The 26,128-nt window shown below is 41.6% G+C and overlaps 1 protein-coding gene across 1 annotated transcript; it reads left to right on the top strand.

Moving 5' to 3' along the window:
- The first annotated feature begins 2,883 nt into the window (after positions 1-2,883).
- On the top strand, positions 2,884-25,873 carry STC1 (stanniocalcin 1). Its single transcript, XM_039354205.1, has 4 exons — positions 2,884-3,216; positions 7,128-7,270; positions 13,685-13,896; positions 19,838-25,873. The coding sequence occupies exons 1-4, from the start codon at positions 3,096-3,098 to the stop codon at positions 20,106-20,108; spliced, it is 747 nt and encodes a 248-aa protein (XP_039210139.1). The 5' UTR covers positions 2,884-3,095; the 3' UTR covers positions 20,109-25,873.
- The last annotated feature ends 255 nt before the right edge of the window (positions 25,874-26,128 follow it).

Raw genomic sequence — 26,128 nt, forward strand, 5'->3', positions numbered from 1 at the left:
CCAGTCATAAGTTGAGGACTACTCAACTGGTGCAGCACCGTTTGCAGAATGGGACTTTTGGCGGGCTCAGCAGGGCAGAGACAGCCTGGACAATTCCTATTGGCTTTTGAAAGCCAATAGAATTAGACTCTATTCAAGAGAGTCTATTCTATTGGCTTTCAAAAGCCAATAGAATAAAAGGGAGTAGCACAGCTAAGGAAAAGGGGAAAAATGGTGGACTGCGTTGTTTGGCAACCCCCGTGAAATGATTGTTCGACCCCAAATGGGGTCCCGACCCACAGGTTGAGAACCACTGATCTATAGGATAATTGAGTGTAAAAGCAGAATATGGTTTGGGTCACAAAATGGAAATGTTACTGTTCAATCTTGGAAGATACTATTCATCAGGGTCATCTACTGTGGTGGGAGGGGAGGCCCCTCATGGGTTTCCCGTTTCCTTTCCTAAATTGAACCAAGATAATTTATGAAATTGTCATTACAAGGAAAACAAGCAACACTTAACTGCATGACCCCATCCTGGAATTTCTTTAAAGCTGGGGTGGAGATGCCACACCTATCTCTTAATTGAGGTTGATTGTCTATTTGTTTGTAATTTACCAGCTATTAATCTGTCAGATGATTTATACAGACGTCTTCATGCCCAATGCAGTAATCTTTCCATGCTGCTTTGCAGAACTCTGTCTACCTCAAGGTCTCTTGAGATCATCCTTTTTTGCTCCAAGAAAGAAGCCATCAGCAACTGGCCTTGCATTGTCCCTACAGTTGGTTCATTGCCCCTAAATGCTGTATTCTACCCATTCAATAAATGGGGATCATTGCTTTACATAATTGTCTTTTAGAGCAGTGGTTCTCAACATGTGGGTCGGGACCCCATTTGGGGTCGAATGACCATTTCACGGGGGTCACCAAACAACGCAGTCCGCCATTTTTTTTCCCCTTTTCCTTAGCTGTGCTACTCCCTCTTATTCTATTGGCTTTTGAAAGCCAATAGAATAGACTCTCTTGAATAGAGTCTAATTCTATTGTCTTTCAAAAGCCAATAGGAATTGTCCAGGCTGTCTCTGCCCTGCTGAGCCCGCCTAAAGTCCCATTCTGCAAACGGTGCTGCACCAGTTGAGTAGTCCTCGACTTACGACGGGTTGGGGGTCGCGGCATTAAAAAGGTTGAGAACCACTCTTTTAGAGGAACTGTAAAGCATATTATATAGGTATAGTCAAGCCCTTTATGACTTTCTTTTCCACTCTTGGGTTGGAACAATCACACAAATGTTGCAGTTATAAAGAATACAAGTCACATATTGGATATAGCACATCCATATTTTTGATTTAGGAAAGCCTGCTGCTACAAATGAAATTTGCTACAAATCTTTGGAGCTAAAGAGTGAAAGAGAAACAAGGGCAATGATAAGCATTATGTTTCTTTCCACCTGAACATAAACTTTGTTTAATGTAGCATCTCCAACCTTAGCCATTGCCTGAAGATATTCAGTAAATGGGGTAACTAAGGAGGAACTAAGGTTGGAGATGCTACATTAAACAAAGTTTATGTTCAGGTGGAAAGGAACATAATGTTTATCATTGCCCTTGTTCCTCTTTCACTCTTTAGCTCCAAAGATTTGTAGCAAATTTCATTTGTAGCAGCAGGCTTTCCTAAATCAAATCAGCTTTTTTGGCCAAAAGGTAAATGTGTTGTGTTATAGTTTGTTATAGGCACTTTACAATGCCTTGGTAAGGCCACACTTGGAATACTGCATCCAGTTTTGGTCACCACGATGTAAAAAAGATGTTGAGACTCTAGAAAGAGTACAGAGAAGAGCAACAAGGATGATCAGGGGACTGAAGGGTAAAGCATATAAGGAAAGGCTGCTGGATTTGGGTATGTCTAGTTTAATGAAGAGAAGGATGAGGGGGGACACGATAGCAGCCTTCCAATCTCTCAGGGGCTGCCACAAAGAAGAGGGAGTCAAGCTATTCTCCAAAGCGCCTGAAGGCAGGACAAGAAGCAACGGATGGAAACTAATCAAGGAGAGAAGCAACCTAGAACTAAGGAGAAACTTCCTGACAGTCGGAACAATTAACCAGTGAAACAACTTGCCTCCAGAAGCGGTGAATGCTCCAACACTGGAAGGTTTTAAGAAGAGACTGGACAGCCATTTGTCCAAAAGGATATAGGGTTTCCTGCCTGAGCAGGGGGTTGGACTAGATGACCTCCAAGATCCCTTCTAACTTTATTACATATACATACACACACATATATACACAAACACACATGTACATGTACATACATATACACATAACTTGTGGGGAATGTATGGAATTGCATAGTAACACTGATCCTAAAGACTGATAATGTGCTGCCTTCATCTGTGCCTGTTAATGCGACTGCTTTTATTGCCCAGTTTCATCACAGTACGGAGGGAGCACCTATTAAACCTCTACCGTTTTCATGTATTCAGAACACAAATGCGCTTTACAAAAGAATCCACCTTTCCTCGCCGTTTTCTGATGCGTCGGAGCAAATCCACATTTATTCAGAACTCAGGCGGGGAGTCTCCACCGGCGCAGATTACCGCGTGGAACCCCATTCCCTCAGCTCTCACCTTCTCTTGACCACTAAGGAAAAGGAACACGCGGGTGTCCCTGCGTCCGCGGATCTGTGCGGTTTTTAGATTCCGCTTGGAGATCCTTTTTAATAGGTTGGAAAATATTCTTCCTATGAACTTTCCAGGCGTCCTGTGCTTGAATGAGCATGGCTTCTCATTGGCCGCCCACCGCGTCCCCCGATTGGTCCCTGGTCGGGGAAGGGCTTTTAGGAGTGGGGGGGGGAGATAAGAGAAGCTATAAAAGCTCCAGGTTGATCACCTGCAGCGAGTAGGAGCCAGAATCGAAGGCGAAAGAAGGGGAGGGGGGGCTCTCTTTCAGTTGAGCTGATTTGGCGAGTTGTTCTCCTCCTCCTCTTTCTCTCTTTTTCCTCCAACAGCCAGATCCGTGTCTTTGCTCAAGCCGAAGAAGTGGGCAGAGAGAAAGAGAGAGAGAGAGAAAGAGAGAGAGAGAAAGAGAGAGCACGCCGCACGAACTTGGCGGAAACTTAAGAGAATGCGCCAAAAGCCCACGCTTCTCCTGCTGCTGGCGGTTGCTGCTTCTGCATCCTATGAACTCGAGCAGAATGACTCCTCGGTCAGCCCCAGGAAGGTCAGGCTGGCAACCCAAAACTCAGGTAACTTCTCCAGGTCCTTTTGCCGTTTGAGCGGGGAGGGGGGGGGAGAAACAGAGGGGAAGCCGAGTGGGCTCCGCCACCAGCGCTGGGGGGGGGGGGAGTTCTCCTGCGCAAGTGCCCTCTCTGAAATCCAAGACGCCGGGTGCAAGCGGGAGTTTGCGCAGGAAAAGTTTCCCGGGGGATGAGCTGGGTCTCTCTGCTCGCTGGCTTGGCTGCTCGGGGCACGAGAGGGTGCGGGCAAGCGATCCCTTGGAGTCTGGGCTTCTCGGGGGAAGGACGCGCAAAAGCCAGCCTTATCGCGCCATCCTCCTGAGAATGCCATCCTTCGCGAGCGACAGGCTGACTCGAGATCCCGGATCCTTTGGAGTAGGATTCTCTGCACCTTATCCTAATGGCCGTGCCCTCTTAAGCCCTGCCCTTTGCAGAAGTTAAACCGAAGCAGGTCTCCGCCACTCCTTATTTGCAAATTAATTTTTAAAAACCCCAATATTCTATTAGTTGGCTTCTCCAAAGACAGAAAATACCAGGTCGGGAAAACATGCCCTTAAAAAGAAGGAAGGAAGGAAGGAAGGAAGGAAGGAAGGAAGGAAGGAAGGAAGGAAGGAAGGAAGGAAGGAAGGAAAAAATGGAAATTATCCTAGGTGGGAAGGAAGGAAGGAAGGAAGGAAAGAAGGAAGGAAGGAAGGAAGGAAGGAAGGAAAAAAATGGAAATTATCCTAGGTGGGAAGGAAGGAAGGAAGGAAGGAAGGAAGGAAGGAAGGAAGGAAGGAAGGAAGGAAGGAAGGAAGGAAGGAAGGAAGGAAGGAAGGGGCATCCATGCTTAAGTAGGAGCATGGATGCCGGTTCCAGGAGGCGTCTAACTTTTCACTTTTCTTTTCGGAGCCATTTCAGCACATTTTTTTTTTTTCATTGCACAGCCCAACATACATAGCTTGAGTTTTCCATATGGGCATATAATCCTACTGCCCTCAAAGAGTTTTTTTTTTTTTAACAAAAGACTTATACTGGGAGGATCTCCGGCTTCCAGTATGGCAAGGTATCGCTTGCATTTTCATTTTCAATCAAGGCAACTACACTCCCCTAATCTGACATTTCCCCGGGGGAATGGTTTTTATTTCAGATCTGCAGGGCTCTGCAGCATTGATGCTGGAGTATTTGCTCAATTTCCTTTTGTACTTGGTTACTATAGAAACCTAGGGTCTCAGTTCTTCCAGGGTGTCTAAAACAATGGGAGCCCTAATGCTTATTAAACCTGCAGATTGCAAAGTTCTAAGTTGAATCCATGGAAACATAAGAGAAAGCAGATGCACAGGGTACCTACTGATTTGATTTTTTTTTTCCCCACTTGGCACATCTAATAGCATTGGAAGAGAATGCCTCTGCTTTAAAGACTCCACTTACAAGGTACTAGAATGCAAGCAAAGGTTAATTATTATTATTTTTTTGAAAATTACTGTTCTTGTCCCCAAAAATTCCTTGGTCTCCTGCAACGTACCTTAGTAAAGCATTTCTTTAAAAATAAACATAAACTTCAGTATGTTCCTGATGCCTACAACACGATCGGGTAGAAAATAAAGCATATGGTTTAAAGGTGGCATGTAGCTAAGTACAAATTCAGCTTGGAGGGGGGGGGGAAATAAAAGGAAATATTACTTTCGGTTTAGCAAAACTGCGGGAAGAAAATATTTTTTTACATATAGTCCTCAGCTTATGACCATTGGAACCCGAATTTCCACTGCAAAGCAAGGTGGTTAAGTGAGTCACACCTGATTTTTGACCTTTTTTTTTACCAAGGTTGTTAAGCAAATCACTGCAGTTACGTGCATCACAAAGTCATTAAGAGAGTCTAGCTTCCCCCTTCGACTCCGCTTCTCAGAAGCTGGCTAGGATGGTCACAAATGGTGATCACATGACTCCAGTAGGCTGCAACCATCATACATGCATATTGGTTTGAATTTTGAATTTGAATTTGGATCGTGTGACCTTGGGGGTGCTGCAATGATCATAGGTCACTTGTTCGGTGCCATATTAACTTCAGATTGTAAATTTACTTAATGTTCATTTGCCATAATGTGGATTTTTTTTAATGAAATATCTTACAAAATGCTGTATATCCTAGCTCTGGCTCAAGGCGTGATGTTCCTGATCTTTTCGCCTTCCTCAATTTTACAACATCCCTTCAACGTGGACTGAAAGATCTTGGTTGCCTGAAGTCCATTCACTGAGCTTTGTGACCAAGAAAAGCCTTAAATCAGGGTCTCCATGGGCCTAGTACAGGGGTCTTCAAACTTGGCCCTTTTATGACTTGTGGACTTCAACTCCTAGAATTTCTCAGCCAGGCACCGGTACTTGGCTGAGGAATTCTGGGAGTTGAAGTCCACAAGTCATAAAAGGGCCAAGTGTGGAGACTCCTGGCCTAGTGCAACATTTTAACCATGACATTGCATTGTGTTTATACAAAATCTTCCATCTGTACTTCACTTTTATGGACTTCCTGAAGTCATCTTTGGTGATGGTTTTCTAATGTATTTCTTCTAATTGGGTCCAAAAGATAAGGACACACATGCTCATAGACGGCCTTCATAGAGTGTCCTTTGGAATAATGGAGCAGAACTATAAAAAATGTTGATTCCACAATCCATACAGGATAGTAACTTCAATTCATAAGAATCTTTGCATAGGGGGGGGGAGAGGGGAGACCTGAGGTCATATGTTGGATTGTTATCAATCAAACAACAAAAGTAAAGTTACTTTGCCTCTGCTATGTTCCCATTTCATGTTCACAATCCAGTGTGGGCATTTTCAAGAGTGCCCCTTCATAAAATTGGCCAACATTACTAAAGAGGTGGCATGTTTATTATCTTATGGTTAGCCAACATAGACAATAAAGCCATTTTGGTTGGTGACTATGGAACCCCATAGGAAAATATCTTTCTAGCTTGCCTCGGTCAACTATAGCTTGAGGATTTCAGATTTATTAGACTAGAATTCCCATAATTTCCCATCCATCTTGGCCCTTTTCTTCCTTTGAAGTAATTGCGTTAAGCAGATATTTCAATGATTCATATATATTTGATGCGGCTTTTATAGCTTGCTGGGATTCTGAATTATGTTTGAAATTACTTGCGTTATGGTCAAATTGCCCTGAATCTAATTGCACTGAATTTGTAAAGAGCCTTGAGATAAATATTTCCTTCGGAGAAGTAATATAAAAATATCTCAACTAAATATCAACTCTCTAAGTGGGTAGGTGTATTGAGATGCTGTACAGCAGGTTGGTTATGGTCTGATAGAATTGCACCAGTTTGGTAGATTCCAAAATACAGTAGCTGTTTGATTTGGAGGATAACATGCAGTTCTGATGCTCACCTGGGCTTGGTTTCTGCCCAGAATGTCTATCTTCTGATGCATCAAAGTTGGGTCCTGATGGATGGAGAATGAAGGCATTTTCTTCATCAAACTTTTGGAAATGAATTTGCCCCACCCCCACAGGCTTCAGATATATGAGAAACTAGTATTGTAATAGGAGGAGAGGAACATTGTTCATGGACGGCCATGCAGCAGTAGTGTCAGAAAGTGCCTCTCCCTTGTGGTCTTAGAGCATGGTTGATTGTCAGAACTACTCCCAATTTCTACGGTAGTAGGAGACCATTTTTTCTTGAAACAAAATCTTCCAGGGCAGCAGCTGGACTCGCTGAGACCCTGAAAGTTGAGTATTGTGACTAAAAATGCAATGAATCCCTTACTAAGGGTGATGTGTCGAGGAGAGCTATCTGGAAGTAAAACGTGACTCAGCAAATGTGGCAGATAACCAATTTCCATCTGACCTCAAAGCTGCTGTGGTTGAACCAAGTGTGATAGAAGCTCGGGCTAAGTTGTTTTCTGTTTCTTGCCCACCCTTCTCTTTGCAGCGGATGTGGTTCGATGCCTGAATAGTGCCCTCCAAGTGGGATGTGGGGCTTTTGCCTGTCTGGAAAACTCTACGTGTGACACCGGCGGCATGTATGACATCTGCAAATCTTTCCTCTACAGTGCTGCTAAATTTGACACTCAGGTATGGTACAGATTTGAATATCTTTATGTGCAGCAAGGCCAGGAAAGAGCTTCAGCTCCTGAATGTATGAAATTCAATTGCATATAAAATAGGGCAGCTCTTTTGTATGCAAAAGACCTTAAACTTCATTCCTAGCATTTCCTCTTACGACCGGAAAGATTTAGATGTGGAAAAAAAAAAATCTGAGGAGCAGCAGCAAATGAGTAAAATCCTACGTAATGTATATACGGTCCTCAACTTACAACCAGCATTGGGACCAAGCCAAAATGTCCACTGCTATGTGAAACAGTTGTCCGGTCAGTCACGCCCAATTTTACAATCTTTTTAGCTGTGTGATTGTGGTTAAGTGAAACATTCGGTTGTTAAGTGGAACCATCTGTCCTCATTGATTTTGCTTCTTGGAAGCTAGCTAGGAAGGTCACAAAGGATGACTTTCCAACCAATGTAAATACATGAATTTTGATCATGTGATTGCTGGGATTCTGAGATGGTAATAATAATAATAATAGTAATAATAATAATAATAAAGTTGGAAGGGACCTTGGAGGTCATCGAGTCCAACCCCCTGCTCAGGCAGGAAACCCTACACCATTTCGGACAAATGACTGTCCAGTCTCTTCTTAAAAACTTCCAGTGTTGGAGCATTCACCGCTTCTGGAGGCAGGTTGTTCCATTGGTTAATTGTTCTGTCAGGAAGTTTCTCCTTAGTTCTAGGTTGCTTCTCTCCTTGATCAGTTTCCATCTGTTGCTTCTTGTCCTGCCTTCAGGCGCCTTGGAGAACAGCTTGACTCCCTCTTCTTTGGGGCAGCCCCTGAGATACTGGAACACTGCTATCATGTCCCCCCTCGTCCTTCTCTTCGTTAAACTAGACATGCCCAATTCCAGCAACCGTTCCTTATATGTTTTAGCCTCCAGTCCCCTAATCATCTTTGTTGCTCTTCTCTGTATTCTTTCTAAGTGCAGGAACTGTTTAAAAGTCACTTTTTTCATAACTTTGATCATTAAACAAATGGTGGGTAGGTTGAGGACTATCTGTAAAAGATTTTGAGTTTGGCTGCAGGTCTACACATCTGTGACTGAGAAGTTGCTATGGCTATTGCTATATCTAGAATTCAAATGTTGGGAGCCCACATGGTATGGTTGACATAGAGATAACTGGATTTTAGTGCCCCTTTCTTTCAAACCTTCTCAACATTTGAAAAGGATGGGAGCCCTTAAATTAATTTCATACCCATCACCTATTCGACTCTTTATTTTTCATCTTGACTTTTATTCTGAAAATGAAATTTGACACCCGGGGGGAGGGGGGTTGAGAAATGAAAGGACTTTCATATTTAAAAGAGCTACATCTTTGCAAGACTCCAAAAAATGGGAAACCAACTCAAAAATAAGTTTGAGATACGTGACTCATTCACAGTTTCAAATACATCACTTTCTCCTTTTTGCTGCAGTTCTAGCCATTAGAATAAAAGCCATTGGAGCCAGGACTAACTTGGAAATTGGGCGAAATTCATTCTCTAACAGGGATAAGTGAGTAATTTCAGAAATGCGCAACACTCTTATCAGGAATAAGTTGAAAAGAATATATAAAATCAAATGTAAAAGCCCCCCAGGGTTGAGATAGAACAACTGGCCTGAAGTCACCCGGTTGGCTTCAGGCCCAAAGCAGGATTAAAACTCTGCCCTCCCATTTCTAGCCCAGTGCTTTTACACACTACAGCAAAGTGGCTGTCCTAAAAATCCCTTTCCTTTTCACTTGATGCTTACCCAACCGACATAGAAAACCATTGAAATCAATTTTCCCCCAAATTAGGGAAAACTCAAAAGTATTTTGTAGATGATATTCAACACCAATGAAGCTTAGCATCCTAACACCTAATGTACACCCTATGCTTTGGAGAAAAAGTAAAGAATTAAGTGCATATTATCTATAGGGTGTTATTTTATCCATACTTGTCCAGGTTTTTTGGGATTGTATTTTTTTTTAAAGTTAAAACGGGTTTTATATGACATTATTGCATCCCGTGTTGGCTTTATTTATTTTGTTTTGTTGGTAATCCAAACAACCTGTTGAAACAATCAAAACTTGATACCTTATTACTGTATTCCTCACAGACAGCCAGTAGCATCAAAATCTTGAAAAACAGGAAAGGAAACGGAAATATTGCCATTTCCACATGATACTAGATATTCTAGAGCATGGGTGTCAAACTCACCGCGTCACGTGACGTGTTGTGATGTATCACGACTTTTTTTTTGCATTGGGTGGGCACAGCCTCTTCATGATGCAACTGACCCGCGGGACGGCAGTTTGACCCCCGTTCTAGAGGTTTGCTTGAATGGAAATGTTGACCTAAGAAAAGGGTCAAGTAATAGAGACACAAAATATGATTTTTTTACTTGGTTTAAACTCGTGAGAGTGATAAAGCAATCACAAGAACTTTGCTAAACCATGTCTGAGCCATTCAAAACAGACACTTCCATGTCTACGGAGATCCTCAGTCATCCAGGTCATGGTTGTCCCAAAGACGTTTTTTCAAAAGGCAACTGGACTTTCTTGTTTTCCTTTGAAGACATTTTGCTTCTTATCCAAGAAGCTTTTTCACTAGATCCTTCCACTCCCCACCATCTAGTCAGGGCTGAAGAAGGTTCTTCATTAGATCCTTCCACTCCCCACCATCCATTCAGAGCTGAAGAAGCTTCTTCATTAGATCCTTCCACTCCCCACCATCCATTCAGAGCTGAAGAAGCTTCTTCATTAGATCCTTCAACTCTCCACCATCCATTCAGAGCTGAAGAAACTTCTTGGGTCTTCAAGTTGCCTTTTGAAAAAGCACCTTTGGGACGGACATTTCCATAGTTAGAACAGCTGATTCTGGTGTTAAAGCAGCTCTGGATGTTTTGCAGACCTCTAGTTAATATATCTGAGGGCTGTGTGATCAAAATTCAGAGTGGAAGATGTTATTTTAAGGGCTATATTAAGTCATCTGACAATATTTCTCTTTCTACAGTAAGATCTTGGGGGGGGGAATGAAGCAATATTTATTAATGTGGGACCATTTTCACACCCAAGAATAATTCACTTTTTAGCTGTCTTTCCCTTTTAGTTGGTTTTGATAGCTGCAGCAAATGGGGCTGACAGAAGGGTTTAGGAATGCACATTAATGGTTATGTGGGGTGAAACAGATCCTTATCTCCTTGTGGCTTGGTCAGATGCGAAAACCTCTTTGGTTATAGGTCAGGCAACCCAAGGTCTCCAAGCAAGATTGTTAGGTTAGTGCAGGGGTCTTCAAACTTGGCTCTTTTATGACTTGTGGACTTCAACTCCCAGAATTCCTCAGCCAGGCACAGGAGTTGAAGTCCACAAATCATAAAAGGGCCAAGTTTGAAGACCCATGGGTTAATAGTATTCAGAATGACTTTGAATCATCCCTTATCCATGGAAGGAAGTTACAGAGAACATGGTCATAAACTATTTCTGATAAGAACTGTACAGTGATAGAATAGTCTTATCTATGGAGGTTGTGGGCTCATCTGTTTCTGTTGCTCCCCTCTGGGAGGGGGTGTCAAAGTATTTCCAGCAGGACTACCAGATTCTGTAACAGTTTTGTTCCTTATGCCATCCGTCTGATAAACTCGCAAGATTCTTTTTTCTCATCATGTACATGTATACATCCAAACCCAACTGTGTTGTTTTTCTGTGTCATAGAATATATGTGGGTATATGCAAAAAAAAATTCTTTTTGTCATATTTATGTAGTGTATATTGGAGGTGGTGATCCTTTGAGAGCTGTATGCAATGAAATTTCATTTTAATGTATGCCGATTAGTGTACATTCAAAGTGACAATAGTTATTCTATTCTATTCTATTCCTATTCTGCATTCTATTCTATATCCTATTCTATTCCTATTGTGCATTCTATTCTATTCTGCATTCTATTCTATTCCTATTCTGCATTCTATTCTATATTCTATTCTATTCCTATTGTGCATTCTATTCTATTCTGCATTCTATTCTATTCCTATTCTGCATTCTATTCTGCATTCTATTCTATTCTATTCTATTCCTATTCTGCATTGTATTCTATTCTGCATTCTATTCTATTCTATTCCTATTCTGCATTCTATTCTATTCTATTCTATTCTATTCATTATTCCATTCTATTCTATTTCATATTCTATAAACTGTTCTTCCTTAATAGCATTGCAGCAGTACAAAATGTTCCTATTGATCTTAATCCTGGAGAAGATGGTTCACATAAACTCCCTAGAAACCTAGCAGAGGGAGAATGTACACTGATGTGATGTCCCTTGTAGAACTTGCAGCACTATAAAAGTCCTGGGAGCTGTTTTCAACTTCCTTATTGCCACACGTACATGTTTGCTCTGCTATTGGAAAACTGGGCCACTGATCGTTGGCTGTGGGAATAACAGCCTTTTGTTGAGAAGCAGGCTGGACATTGCAATGAAGAAAGACTTCCAAACTATCACTCTTTATTGCATTCCTTTTGACTAATCTAGACACTCCTTAGATTCTTCCGGCAGCTCAAGTTTGGAAGAAGCTCTTGAATGTCATTAGGAAGCATGGAGAATTTCAGCAATGTCCATTCCATTCTGCTGAAATATCTCAAAGGGGGCTTTCATTTTTCTCCTTCATTCTCAGTCTTCAGAATTTGTTGGGGGGGGGGTTCAGCTTGTTTTAGGGTTGTGAGATGGCAAAGGGAGGGGTGTTTGTGGTGCACACCCCTCTTCTCCCTCCCTCTGCAGGGTCCCTGACTGCTCCTGATTTTGGAACTGATCTGAAGTTCCTTCCCTTGTGACATGAGGTATGGGAGGCTGCAAACAATTGATGTCAATGAAAAATATTACATTAACACACCAGCCTTCAGAAGAATTGTCATTCCTCAACATAGGACTTTCTGATACTAAAACAGACATGAGATATTTGGTACAGCTTGACTTGAAACCACCTTTTCTTCGTTCCCTGTTTGAGTAATAGCTGTAGCAAACGTATTTGCTACTGTTACTTTCCTGCATTTTGTTAAGCAGAGCTTATCTGATTTTGGTTAACCATCATGATTAATAAACTCTGGCTTCTAGCTGAAGGGAATCCAGCCTATCCAAATATGCCTATTTTGGAAATGAGGAACAATGAAAATAGAAAATGAAATAATGGTTGGTCTTTCATAAATCGTTGAAAGTGAGCTCAGAGTTTCTGTTGTGCTCCTATTATCAAATCTTGCTGAACTTCAGCAAACTATCTAGAGGTTCTTTATTTGAGGAAGTCTCCTTGTCTGCCTACCTCTGACACAGAGAAATAGACTTGCAAATGGTGAAGCTACTGGGAAAGGCAAAATTGGCCCCTTGCATTTGACAGCTCCTAAACTAGCTTTCCCAAACCTGGTGTCTTCCAGATCCATTGAATTCTCATACTTCTGTCAGTGTCTTGCCAGCTTGGAAGTGTGGTTGTTGTAAGTCTAAATTTAATATTCTGAGCTTTTGGACTCATACTGGAGCCCATCTTCAGTCAACGTGTGTGTGTGTGTGTGTGTGTGTGCGCGCGCGCGCGTGTGCGTGCGTGCGTGCACACATAGACAAGTTTTGGAAGATGGGCTCCAGTACGAATCCCAAAGCTTGAAAGACTAAATCTCTTGTCCTGGTGACCAACTCAGATTGGATCCTGCAACATGATCCTGGGACATGTATATTTGCCTTCATTCATCTGGGAAGCATCATATATATATAAAAGAAGTCTAGATGAGTTCGTTCTGTTGCTTGATGCTTCCTACCCACAGAAAGTTCCTTGCACCGATAGGTCCTTGTGACAACAGTATGCCTAAATCAAGCTTTCTCCATTACAAATCCATCACTGACTTCTGCTTTGGGTTTATTATTAATATAATAAAAAAGGGATGATATATTTTATAAATACAACGTGAAGATGGCCTCGTATTATTGTAAGCCTGGTGTGCTTTTATAATTTAATCAGTTTTATGCACTCTCACTCTAAATAGAGTATATAGAATATAAGCCTTGAAAGGGTCTTTGGGAATCACGATTAAGATTCCTGCCTGCAGGCATTCCCGACTGATCATCACTTTTCAGCAAAAGGGGAAGCTCCCGATTCTGTCTTCTCCATTGTTGAACAACTCTTAGAAGCAGTAAATTTTCCTGAGGTCCAACTATTTTCCAGTTGTCTTTAGGAACAATTCAGGGACAACTCTGAGGAATAATAGTGGGAGTTTGGAACTCATGGCAAAAAAATTGATGCAAGAGGTCCTTGATGCTCTCTGAACTTGATTGTTTTCCTGTAGATGTTTCATTGCCCAAACTAGGTGGCATCACCAGTGCTCAGTTGCTGTCCCATGGGTTTTAACCTAGTTCCTTACATGTTCCTGTCCTCCTTGTGGCAGGGGAAGGCCTTTGTAAAGGAGAGTCTGAAATGCATTGCCAACGGCATCACATCCAAGGTGTTCCTAGCCATTCGCCGGTGTTCCACATTCCAGCGTATGATTTCGGAAGTGCAGGAAGAATGTTATAGCAAGCTGGGCATCTGTGGCATTGCAAAAATGAACCCAGAAGCCATCACAGAAGTGGTCCAACTCCCAAACCAATTCTCAAACAGGTAGGTCTGATACTTCTTTAAATGACCCAGGCTGGACTTTGACCAAGGGATATTCAAGTCCTTGGTCAACAAGATTCTACTTTTGGTTTGTTTGTATCCCGCCTTTATTGTTTTTACAAATAACTCAAAGTGGCAAACATATCCAACATAACGTCATCTTCCTACTTCCCCCACATCAGCAAACCTGGTTGGGTTGGGCTGAGAGAGAGGACTGGCCCAAAATCACCCAGCTGGCTTTCATGACTAAGGCAGGACTTGAACTCCCCTTTTCTAGCTTGGGGCCAAAACCATTAGAGCAAACTGGTTCCTTGACGAGAGGCAGGGCATCTCTACAAGTTAATATAGTCTGGGTTTGTTTATTCTAGTGCAGGGGTGGGGAACCTTGGCTCTTTTATGACTTGTGGACTTCAACTCCCAGAATTCCTGAGCCAGCATGAGGGAAACTTTGGCCCCTTCATGACTCGTGGACTTCAACTCCCAGAATTCCTCAGCCAGCATGGCTCAGCTTTGAAACCTCTCCCTTTCCCCTCAGCGTGGCTGGCTCGGGAATTCTGGGAGTTGAAGTCCACCAGTCATAAAAGAGCCAAGGTTCCCCACTCCTGTTCTAGTGTATTTAAATATATATCCTGCTTTTCCTGATTCTCTTGTCACTTGGTGGTCAAAGAGAAGACAGCTCTGTGTATTTGCCAAGTGCTATTCCTCTTTCACTCAATGAATCCATGGGGAGCTATGAAGATAGCCACAGGTGCTATTAGCGGGATTTAAGCATTGTGTGCAGAGTGTAGCAAGTTGGGGGTTCATTGTACCTCAAGATTACAGCTCTTCACATCAACCTACATCCTCAGAGAATTACTTGGGGATTCTCAGAGCATCATAGAACAAGAGAGTTGTATCTCTCTGTGTCTCCCTTTAAATTGTAACCTTAGAAAGAAACAAAGAGAGCTGAGTGGTAGGTAGGTAGGTAGGTAGATAGATAGATAGATAGATAGATAGATAGATAGATAGATAGATAGATAGATAGATAGATAGATAGATAGATAACCTTTATTGTCATTTTTTCCCTGTGGACACAATGGGATACATTAAAAATGAAATTTAGTTGCTTCCTCTCAAAGTGTATACACATAACACATTTAAAACATACTATATACAACATATGTATAGCCCTACACCCTTACATATAAGTAACCTATAAATATTATTCACTCTCCGTCTTGAATACATAACGGAAGGAGGAAGCTTTAGAGTTCCCAAGGTTAAATATTGTATGGAACAAAGCTGTTACTGAATCTGGATGCTCTGCTTCGGATACCACGGAGCCCCCTCCTCCCAGAAGGAGGAGATGAAATTTAGGCCTGGGTTTAATCTCAGCCAAATTGAAAAAGGCTGCAGTGTGAACCCCCAGAGAAAGCACCTCCAGGCAATGTATAGCAGCTCCATTGGCTGGTAAATCTTGGTTTGTCGGTCCTGACTTACCAGAGGGGTAGGCGACTAAGACAGCTTTGGGCTGGCTGAATGAGTAGTAGGGAAGGGAAGGTTAAGAGGACGGCAGGAGTGTGCACTGCCTGCGAAAAAGAAGCAAGGCCTCAGCCACATGATTGCAGACATGACTTTTATGACCCCGTATGAGTGGCCGATTAAAATATTGTGACTGCTGTGTGCCACAAAACAAAACACGAGCACTGGACACATTCTAGTTTTCCTGAAAACATTATTGAAAGAATGGGCCACACATTCACAGCGTGTTCTTAAAATGTGGTGGGGTTTTGTTGTTGTTATTTATTTTATTTATTTATTTTTGAGTGACTGAAATAAAAGGCTAATACTGCAGCTAGAAATAAACCCAACAGGATTTCCTAGTAAGTAAGTTGACACTTCCCGCACCCCTTCCAAAGATACTAAGAATGGCTAAGTTGGTGATAGAGTCGAGCAGGAAGTCATTAAAAAGTCAGCACATCTTCCTGTGGTTTAGCCTGAGGAGACATTTGTGATACAGGAAGCAAGCTTTGAATATTGACATTTATCCTAAAATACTGCCATTCTCAAGACAGATTTTTTTAAAAAAAGATAATCTTCACACTTGGTCTGGATGGTGACTTTTTCTGAATTTAAATCCTACAGCCAGGATGAGCAGCCAGGTTCCCATAAAGAAGCGTACGCTAGATAATATAGGAAATGGTCTTCTGTATGAGGTCAGACTATTCAGGAAATTTGAACTGAGTAAAATCTGCAGCGAAGCAACCATTCATCCCTGAGGGAAGGAAAAAAATCAGATTCTGGATTCTCCACGTCCCTTCATGTCTCCGTCGGGAAAAGTGTTGGAGCTGACAGCATTTAGAGAGGGTGAAACTGAAAGTGAACAATTCATAACTATTGATGGAGAAGAACTGAATCCCACTTATGGACAAGGATTTTCAGCTTTATTGCCATTTATTGTATGATGAACAGTTGAGGGAGCTAGGTACATTTAACCTATCATACAGGAGGATTGGAGAGAGGGACAGGATAACGGTCTACCAGTACTTGAGGAGATGTCAAAGAGCAGAAGGGATTGACCTATTCTCCAAAACACCAGAGGACCAGACAAGAAGTAATGGGTGGAAGCTTATTAAAGAGAGAGCCAACCTAGAAGTAAGAAGAATTTTTTATGATAGTGAGAACAGTTAATGGAATAGCTCAGGGGTAGGCAAACTTGGCTCTTTTATGACTCGTGGACTTCAACTCCCAGAATTCCTGAGCCAGCCATGCTGAGGGGAAAGGGAGAGGTTTCCAAGCTGAGCCATGCTGGCTCAAGAATTCTGGGAGCTGAAGTCCACGAGTCATAAAAGAGCCAAGGTTGCCTACCCCTTGAATAGCTGGTCTCCTGGAGACTTCATTGGAGGTTTTCAAAAATAGACTGGACAGCCATTTGACCGGGATGTTATAATGTCTCCTGCCTTGAGCAGGGTTTTGGACTAGAAGATCTTCAACCCTATGATTCCCATGTTCTCTGTGTTCTATGTTCTCTCTTTCAATTTGGGTAGAGAGCTAAAGAGTTTTATTCTATTTTTAAAAGTGCATGAAGCCTATTTTAGGGCATAGCACTATTTTTATAGCAAGAATATTTGCTGTTTCTTTCTTAGTTTGCTTAATAGAATATCCTTCCTCTCCTCCAAGAGCTGAAGGCTCCATGTGGGAATTTCCTGTTTTTTATCCTCCAAACACCAACCCTGTGAGGTAAATTGAGCCAAGAGAGAGTGAATGGCAAAGGCCTTCCGTAATTTTCCATGGTGAAGGGTGGGCTATTGGTTTGTTCATTCATTCATTCTTTCCATTTATATTTCACTGTCATCCATACATAGCTTTCAGCGGTTCAGAGGTTACAAACAATGTTTAAAACAGGGGTCTTCAAACTTGGCCCTTTTATGACTTGTGGACTTCAACTCCCAGAATTCCCACCCTGAGGGGAAAGGGAGAGGTTTCCAAGCTGACCCGTGCTGGCTCAGGAATTCTGGGAGCTGAAGTCCACGAGTCATAAAAGAGCCAAGGTGGCCTACCCCTGCTTTAGAGGTAGTTAGTTTTAGAGTTCCTTTCCAAGATGATCTTTTAAGCCTTTATTTAGAGTTATTTAGCTTATCACAACCCAGCCTTTAAAAATCTACACAAATGTGAACTTTTGGGATAATTTAGCACATATCTAAGCCCCCCCCCCCAAAAAAAGCATGGAATTGGGAGTTGAAGTCCACAAGTCATAAAAGGGCCAAGTTTGAAGATCCCTGCCATAGACACATACTGATTATCTGCTGTTATGTCAGACTTGACTCTTCGCAGATCCAGTCCTCAAATTACAACCATTCATTAAGTCACTATTCAAAATCACAACAGCACTGCAAAAGTGACTTGTGACCAGTTTTCACACTTACAAACTGTGGCAGCATCTCCATGGACACATCAAAATTCAGATGCTTGACAACTGACTCATATTTATGACAGTCGCAGTGTCCCGGGGTCACGTGATCCCCTTTTGTGACCTACTGACAAGCAAAGTCAATGGGGATTCCCTTAACAACCATGTTACTAACTTATCAACTGCAATGACTCATTTAATGACTATAGCAAGAAAGGTCATAAACTGGGGCAAAACTCACTTAACAAATGTCTCAGCAGCAGAAATGTTGGGCTCAATTGTGGACTTGTTGAGGACTAGCTGTAAAAATCTGTCTAGACTTGGTATTGCCCCCCATAGCCACCGTAACTGAGTCCCGCTTCCCATGTTGCCCTCCTCTTTTCTTGTCTTCCACATTTCCCAGGATGAGAGAGAAGAAGAAAACGGTGTAAATTATTATCAGCGTTTCATAACTTTCATATTTGTTTAGCCCTCTTGAGCGCGCAGAGAATTTGCCTACGGTTGTGATCTAAATTTAGATCTCCTTTTCTCCAAGATTTCAATTCCATTTTATCCCCATGGCACTCCGTGTGCTTCCCTGGCCAAGAATGGATTTGAAGTGTAGGTCCACCGTTAACGATTACAACACACTGGGTCTCCTGCATTTCCTCTATACTTCAGAGGAATTGAAGATTTTGTGGCTGAGGCCAAGCAATTTCCTAAGCTTTAGCCCAATCTCTTAAATGCCACGCCATTTCAAGTTAATTGACTCCAGATGAGTAAAATCTGGAAGTCTTTTGTTTCCTCCACCTCCAGCGGACAGGCCTTGGGTTAAAATGACAGAGGGAGCATTCTTGACTTGATCAATTTAATATAAAGGCCTCTGGTGCTTCTTTTGCTAGCCCCTACGTGAAACAGCCCAGTGGATGAGAATCTAATGGGATTTAAACCCGCCACTCTTCCCTTTTCTCATCCGCCTTCGAAAATTGACATGTGCGGCACTCGAACAGGTTCTTAGCCCATGCTTGCGCAAATTTCCTCTCTGTAAATGAAAATATGACTTGCATGTCTGGAGCGGTTATTATGGGGCTGGAAAAAATATTTCAGATTTTTAAGACGCCAGCGTCTGGATCCTTGGAGGAGCTGGCTTCCCAAGGCCTCTGAGGCAAACCTAGGGGAACACTGCACAAGATTAGCCTCCCTTGTGTTGCTCTGTCACTCTGATGTGACTTCAGGCAGTTGCTGGGTGGGAAAAGGGCAGGCACGTGTGCCTGGCTGAGGAATTCTGGGCGTTGAAGTCCACAAGTCATCAAAGGGCCAAGTTTGAAGACCCCTGGAAAAGGGCCTCAGCTTGTCACAGAAGGGGCAGCCCAGCTGCTTTCAGGGCAAGATGGCTGAAAGAGTGATGTTATTGATTACCTCAGGAGACGCTGAGACCTGGCTAATGGACCTGACTGATACGTTGCCAGCAAAGAGGGCAGTTTGATGTGATTTATTTGTGCTTTTTAATGGACAAATGTGGAGGTCCCAAGAGAAGACCCAGAGAAGCTTTCCTTCCAAAGGCAACTGGGCTTTCTTGCTTTGCTTGAAGATATATTTCGCTTCTCATTCAAGCAGCTTCTGAAGTTCTGACTGAATGGTGGAGAATGGAAGGATTTATGTTCCTTGCAATCATCCTGCAGAAATCCTTCCATTCTCCACCATTCAGTCAGAACTCAAGCAGTTCTTAAGCCACACAACCACCTTCATCTCCATCTCTAAATATTAAGCTACTGACCTGGCATAACGAGTGCTGGTCCTGAACATTGTCCCAATATTGGCCTTTCTTGGGTTTTTTTCCCCTTTGAAATGTTTCGCTTCTCAGTCAAGAAGCTTCTTCAGATCTTTTTCTTCAAAGGGAAAAAAAAAAGTCCAGTTGCCTTTTTGAAAAAGCACCTCTGGGACAACCATGACCTGGAAGATTGAGAATCTCCACAGACATCATGCATACTGTCTTCTGAACGGTCCTGAATTCTATGGACTCTGTTGAGCCTGGGACGATTTTATGGAGTACTAACTAATGTTGTCTTTATGCAGGTATTACAGCAAACTTGTCAGAAGTTTGCTGGAGTGTGGGGAAGAAACAGTCGGGACCATTAAAGACAGTTTGATGGCCAAAATTGGACCAAACATGGCCAGCCTCTTCCATCTCCTGCAGACAGATCATTGCGCCCAGATCCATCCGAGAGCAGACTTCAATCGGAGACGCATCCCCGAGCCTCAAAAGTTAAAAATCTATTTGAGGAATCTCCGGGGGGAGGGACCCTCACCAACCCACATGAAGAGTGATTCTTCAGAAAGTGCGTAATGTGCCACTGAATGAGTAGAGAATCCCAGTTGTACCAAACTAAGAAATTGCTCTTTTTTTTCTTTTGCATTCACAATACACCAGAAATTACTGTAACTGACTTCTAAGGACATTGAGCCAATCTATACATTCAAACAAACAAACAAAAAGGACCTGGCGTAGTTTTCCTGGGACTGTACCACTTAAAAGATTGAGGTGGGGAAAACTGCCTATTTAAAGCTTAATACTGCAAATGTACTCCTGCTTAAATAGTTCTTTCAACAGTCTAAAATATTTCATGAGGACCTCCTTTAAATGGGAAAAAATAGTTGACGTCTATTTCTTCTCCTCTGCCATTAATCATAACATATTCTGAAGTGGTACAGTCAGAAATAATTGGTTTTCCATGTTTTCTATGGAAGTATAGATTGGTCCCTGGTCATCAGCTATAGAATCTTTACTTCTCATCCCCAGGTCCCATCCCACCCTTCAGACAAACTGTGTAAAAATAGAATTCTGGTTAGGACTGTATAAAAGCTCCATTTCATCGTGGAATGGTGGATCCATTGATCTGCCCCAACAGATCAAATGAATATAAGCTTTCTTGAAAGTGATCATAAGAGCACTTCAGCAAACACCAAACTTTTCTTGTACTGTAGCTCAAGTGACTTTGACAGTCAGTCAGTGTAGATATAGCTCTGCTTATCCTAACGGGAAGACAAAAATGGGGAGTCTAAAACAAGAGCGAGAAGAAAGAAAAAATGTGTATTCTGTAGGTCTCGTTGATATGAATGGTACTGGTTCATAGGCAAATATCAGGATCCTATCTAGACTCTGAATCTCAGTGCTCCAAGGTTTAATTTTCTCACTTCTGAGAGTTCCTGAGATGACTATTTTTAATCAATGTTGACCTCTTCGCATTCTGACAGTAGAAGAGGCTCCTATAACAAATGAGCAGTTCATCTTGGATCGCTTGGAATGTTGTCCCAGCCTTTCCAATTAAGTGAAGAAACAATATTTTCGCTGGCCTGAGGACTGAGCCGACAAAGAGCTAAGTCTTGAGCTTTTGTAACAACTAGATCCGCCGCCCCTTCAGGTCTTCCTCAGAAAAAAAGGCACTTTGCCAAAGATTAGATACTTATCTTTTTTTTTTCCTATGCAAAGTCCAGAGGGTGTAAGCAGGTGGGGTAAGATGAAATGATGTCCAAGTTGTTCTTCTGGAACTTTGAAACACCAACAACTTGTATGAAATGTGCTGCTGTCTTTGCATTGCGAGAGTTTCACTTCCTGTGGACAATTCCATTTCCCACTTTCCATTTTAACATATGGCAAGAGCTTAGCCATAGAATTGCCATGGGTGGCATTAAAAATTATGATTTACCTGCTGTCCCCTGATGTGTTGAGCTATGGCTCTCATCACTTTCCAGCAACATGCTTGCTATAGAGTGATTGTAGACATAATCCAACACATCATAAGTACACTGGATGGGAGAAGACTGTCCAGTCCTAATCCGAGTTGTCACCGATGGTGGTGAAATTGTCTTGCACTGCACTTCTTGAGGCTGTAAGTAGAGAATCTTATGATGGAATGTGGCATGCCCAAAACAAAAGTCTTTGCATGAGAAAGTAGTATGTGTAGGGATAGGTTTGGTTATATCTCAGTGGACATACTATTTTGCTAGAAGAAAGTCTTATGTTATTTGGATAGAAGGGCAGTTCTTTTCTTTTAAGAGTAGCCTCTTACAGTTTGAAGTGGAAGGTCTTCACTAGAGGACCCTTGCATGGTAGTGGACAGAAGGGCTTAAGACGTGTCTGTATTTTTGGGGATGCTTATACCTCTTGCATGGTCTCTAAAAGAGCTGATGAAACCATCTAAGATACCATTACTTTCCTGGGTCACTTTAAGGAATCTGGTGACCACTGTCTTAAGAATAGAGCTTTGAGCCTTACTCTGTGATAGAACCTGAACAAATTGTGTACTGAGCAAAAATTCCAAGGAAATTCTTCTTTTTCAAATGGTATCACACAGCTTTGCAATTCCTGGTTCCATTTGATAACTTTGCAGATTTCTGGACAACTTAACTTTTAGGAGAACCACACCTCTGTTGAAAAGCATCAGTACAAAAGTGACTCAGTTCTAAAGGGCACTATACTGTTAAATTATTTAGCTTAGGAATGCCACCTGAATCAAGAGAAAGGGTTGGACAAGAAAATTACTTCGGTCATTGTCAGATGCCATATCATAATCCCTGCCTACATTAAACTCCTGCCTACATTTCTTGGGCACTGTTTCAAAAAAAAATAACTTCAGAAAACTGAACTATACATGACGTGCCTACTCGTAGCTTAACAATTTAGCGAGGGCTTGCCTTAACTCTCAATGAACTGGGTTGGAACAAGACTAAGTAGTTCAACTCAGGTCCCCTCCATATTCATGGTCAGGCTGGTTGTTAAATCACAAATTCAGCTAACTTAGTCTGTTGTGAATCCATTGATTTGCGACCTTTGAAATGTCAAAGTTAATGTCCCACTGAAGCAGCCTTTCAGATGAATCGCAAAACTCAGGGTCAGCTTATAGTTTAAGAGGAGAGGTTAGCAAAGTAGGCTTGATGGATTCTCCTGAGATATCTCTTCTCTTTTCATGCAAGTTTTGGCAGGCAACAGACCCACATTTTTTTGAAGCTGCCGGGGCCCTGCCACCTTGTATTTTTCACAATGCTTCAGCATGAGGTTACTGCAGGGAACGTAGGCAAATTTTATTGGAAGATTTTGTAGGACTCTGGCCAATATGCTTGACTATGCTGGGTGCTGAAATTAATTTTGGAGAAATTATTCCTGGAATATATCTCATCTGTTGGGAAGCTGAGGGTGCATCTAGAAAGCGAAGCACGTCAGGAAGAACAGTAGGTTCTCAACGCTTTCTGATCCAGTAGGTTTCTATTTGCAAATCATTTATAAGAACGATATATTCCACTGGGCATTTCTCTGATTCTCCAGGTTGAAAAGAGGTATTTCTGGAGCAGCTTGAATTTAAAAGGGGGTTGTTCAAGTCAAGGCTTTGCTGCTTTCTTGAAAAATTAGCTTTCCTAATGCACTGGCTTCAAAACCTTGCTGGAAGGATTTAAACAGGCACTTTACCTATTGCACTTTCCAAATCGGAATAAATCTTATCCATCGTGTGTGAAGTTCATCTTCTAATGAGAAATCTTTTGGACTGCAGTCAGGTTCAATAGAGACTTGATCCATGTACATTCCAAATTGGCAAGGTCATCCACCAGAGGAAAAGGGTCAAAAAAGATCAAGATAGTGGCTTCAGATGGTGCATCCATCTCTGTCTTTTTCTTTTGCTGCCCTCTCTGTGGACACTCCTGCAAACCTCTCCAGTAAGGGAAGTGGCAACTACAGGTGACCATTACCTTACTGTAGAGAAGCGAATAGTCACAATGAATATACTGAAAATATGCTTCTCATGGAAAACTATTTAAAAAGCAATAGAATGTTTACCACGACGCCTTTAAGCATTACCTTGCTGCTAAAAATACATTTCTCACCCGAGGCAGTACTTCAGCCTTTGCTGTCTTCATTTAAATGCATGTAGCCCAAGAAAAATGTGGTTATAGAATTATAAGCAGCAAAGGAAGAAGGGAAGAATTGCCAGTAGCAAGATTTTTATACTCCATATTATGCAGTCAAGCTCAGTCTAGGTGTGATGCTGTGGAATAGAAACTTAACGCTTTTCAGGTAAAATTTGATTCCTTTGTTTGTTTCAGGAATGTGTCTTTTCAACAATGCTTTAAAATGAAGGTTGATTGGGGAACGAAGCGTGTTTCTTGATTTGTGAGTGTGGAGCATTGATATTCCACAGTACATTGCTTGAATATTAATGGCATGTTGGAATTCTAGACGGGGCGGGGGAGAGAATGTGTATGGGAGAAGGAAAATCTATTTGGCGAATAGATTATATCACATTTGAGCAGGGGTCTCCAAACTTGGCAACGTCAAGACTTGTGGAATTCGGCTGCCATGCTGGCTGAGGAATTCTGGGAGTTGAAGTCCACAATTCTTAAAGTTGCCAACTTTAGAGACCCCTGCATTAGAGGATCTTGCTTTACATCGACAAGTATAGCAATTCCTTAAATCCCATAGGTTGATTCACAGAGTAATTTTAACTGCACTGAAATTGATATTTAATTTTGTTATAGAATGGATTTTCCTTGAAGAAAAAAAAGTGTGCATATAATAATGGTCACTGTAGCAACAAAGGGGTCAAAAAAAGGTTGGATAGTGGATGTGGCATCTCAGTGAAAAGCCCTACCCATCATCTTGCTCCTTTTGACTTCTTCCCACGGGTGGGAAGACCAGACCCAAGCTTGTTCATGAAACAACTGCATATCCCTAAAATGGCCAAGTTGATTGGCCTTGTGGCTAATCCATAAAATTGTCTTAAGGAAAGCAAAATACATCCCCATCTCAACCTCCTTAGACAAAGGAGAGCTCTCAAGATGTTGTAGACGTCAACATCTCATCAAAATGTGGCAAGGGATTGTGGGAGTTTATAGCTTGTGATTTAAAGCAAGAGCATAGCAAAATACAGCCCTCCTGATTCTATTGAGTTCCATCTCCAACCATGCTGGGCTGGATCTGAAGACCTGTATGTGGTGTGCCTAACATCTAAAAAAACATGGAGAGGAACAGATTCTCTATCCTTGCTCCAAGGACTCCTGCCTTCCCTTTCTCCTCTTCCCCTTTTTCTTGATTATATCCCCTCTTCATGCCATGAAAGTGACGTGCATGAACAGAACTAGCCACTTGTAAGGAACAAGGTTTTGATTGGGGAAGGAAAAACTGTAAAGGAAGGGAGAGACAACTTTTTAAAAAGAGCGTGCAAAATGTTCCGATTCAGACCGTTCTGAATCCTAAGTGAATGGCTTCAGGGTTCAAAACAGATCTTTTCCTGCATTTTGGAGGAGTATTCAGAAATGTTCAAAACAGCCCATTTTGTATTTGAGCATTTGAAAGGAGCATTTCAGATTCTAGCCAAATATGAAACATTTTGCATGCTATTAAAGAAAAAGCAGACCCTCTCTCCTCCTCTTCCTCATCCCACTACGACGAGGAAACCGAATTCCTGCTTTGAATGGAAGAGGAGCTTGCATACTCTCCATTTAATATCTGTCAAAAGCCTAAAATAGGTAACTGGTATAGCTCTAAGCAATTTTTATAAGCTTAAGGTAGATGAATAACAGAACTCTGTGTGCTATCAGTCCATGCAATAGAGTGAGTGCGACTCAGTGTGATACTAGATCAAAGTGCACCCCTTCTTAAAAACATCTGGCCTTATAATATTGGTGAATCCCACTTGAAATTGAGGGCTGGCTTATCTTAAAAAAAATAATAAAGAAAAATTGCATGATTTAATTGTGATTTTTTTCGCACTTTAGATATTTCGTGCCATTTCTATACAGATACATATATATATAAAGTATGTATTTATAATTTAATTTTTTTTCCTTTTTTGGCCAAATGCTGGAATAAACAGTGAGCATATCTGGTATATGTCATTATTTATTTATTAAATTGCAACTAAATTTTTTTTTTTAGAAAGAAAAAAAAGAAAATAACCACCGGTGTTCTTATAAAGATTATTTAAAAGTTATTGCAGCAATGGGGAAAAGATGCAAGTTATTTTCTCTGCTTATTTTTATAAGTAAGAAAAAAAAATGCATAACATTATAAAGCTTGTGGTGGATTCCTTATGAGAGCGAATTAAAAAAAATCTGGCCCCATGTTAAGTGTCTGCCTTCTTTTTTACTAAAAAAAATAATAATAAATCCTTATCCTAAACTGCAGCACTGATTGTCCTATGAAAAATTGCAAGAGAACAAAATGCCTCTTTTGAATTGTTGGAAAGTGGAGTTATTTTCTGGTACTGTATATATATGTCCTTTCTATTTGACCAAGTTGAAGCTGACATTCAGAGTCTGAATCATTGGACAACAGCTAAAAATTCACTTGAGGTTGTAGTAACAACCTCTCTTCTC

This window comes from Crotalus tigris, unplaced genomic scaffold, assembly GCF_016545835.1.
Source record: "Crotalus tigris isolate CLP2741 ecotype Arizona unplaced genomic scaffold, ASM1654583v1 scf7180000018549.3470463, whole genome shotgun sequence".
Taxonomy (NCBI): Eukaryota; Metazoa; Chordata; class Lepidosauria; order Squamata; family Viperidae; genus Crotalus; species Crotalus tigris.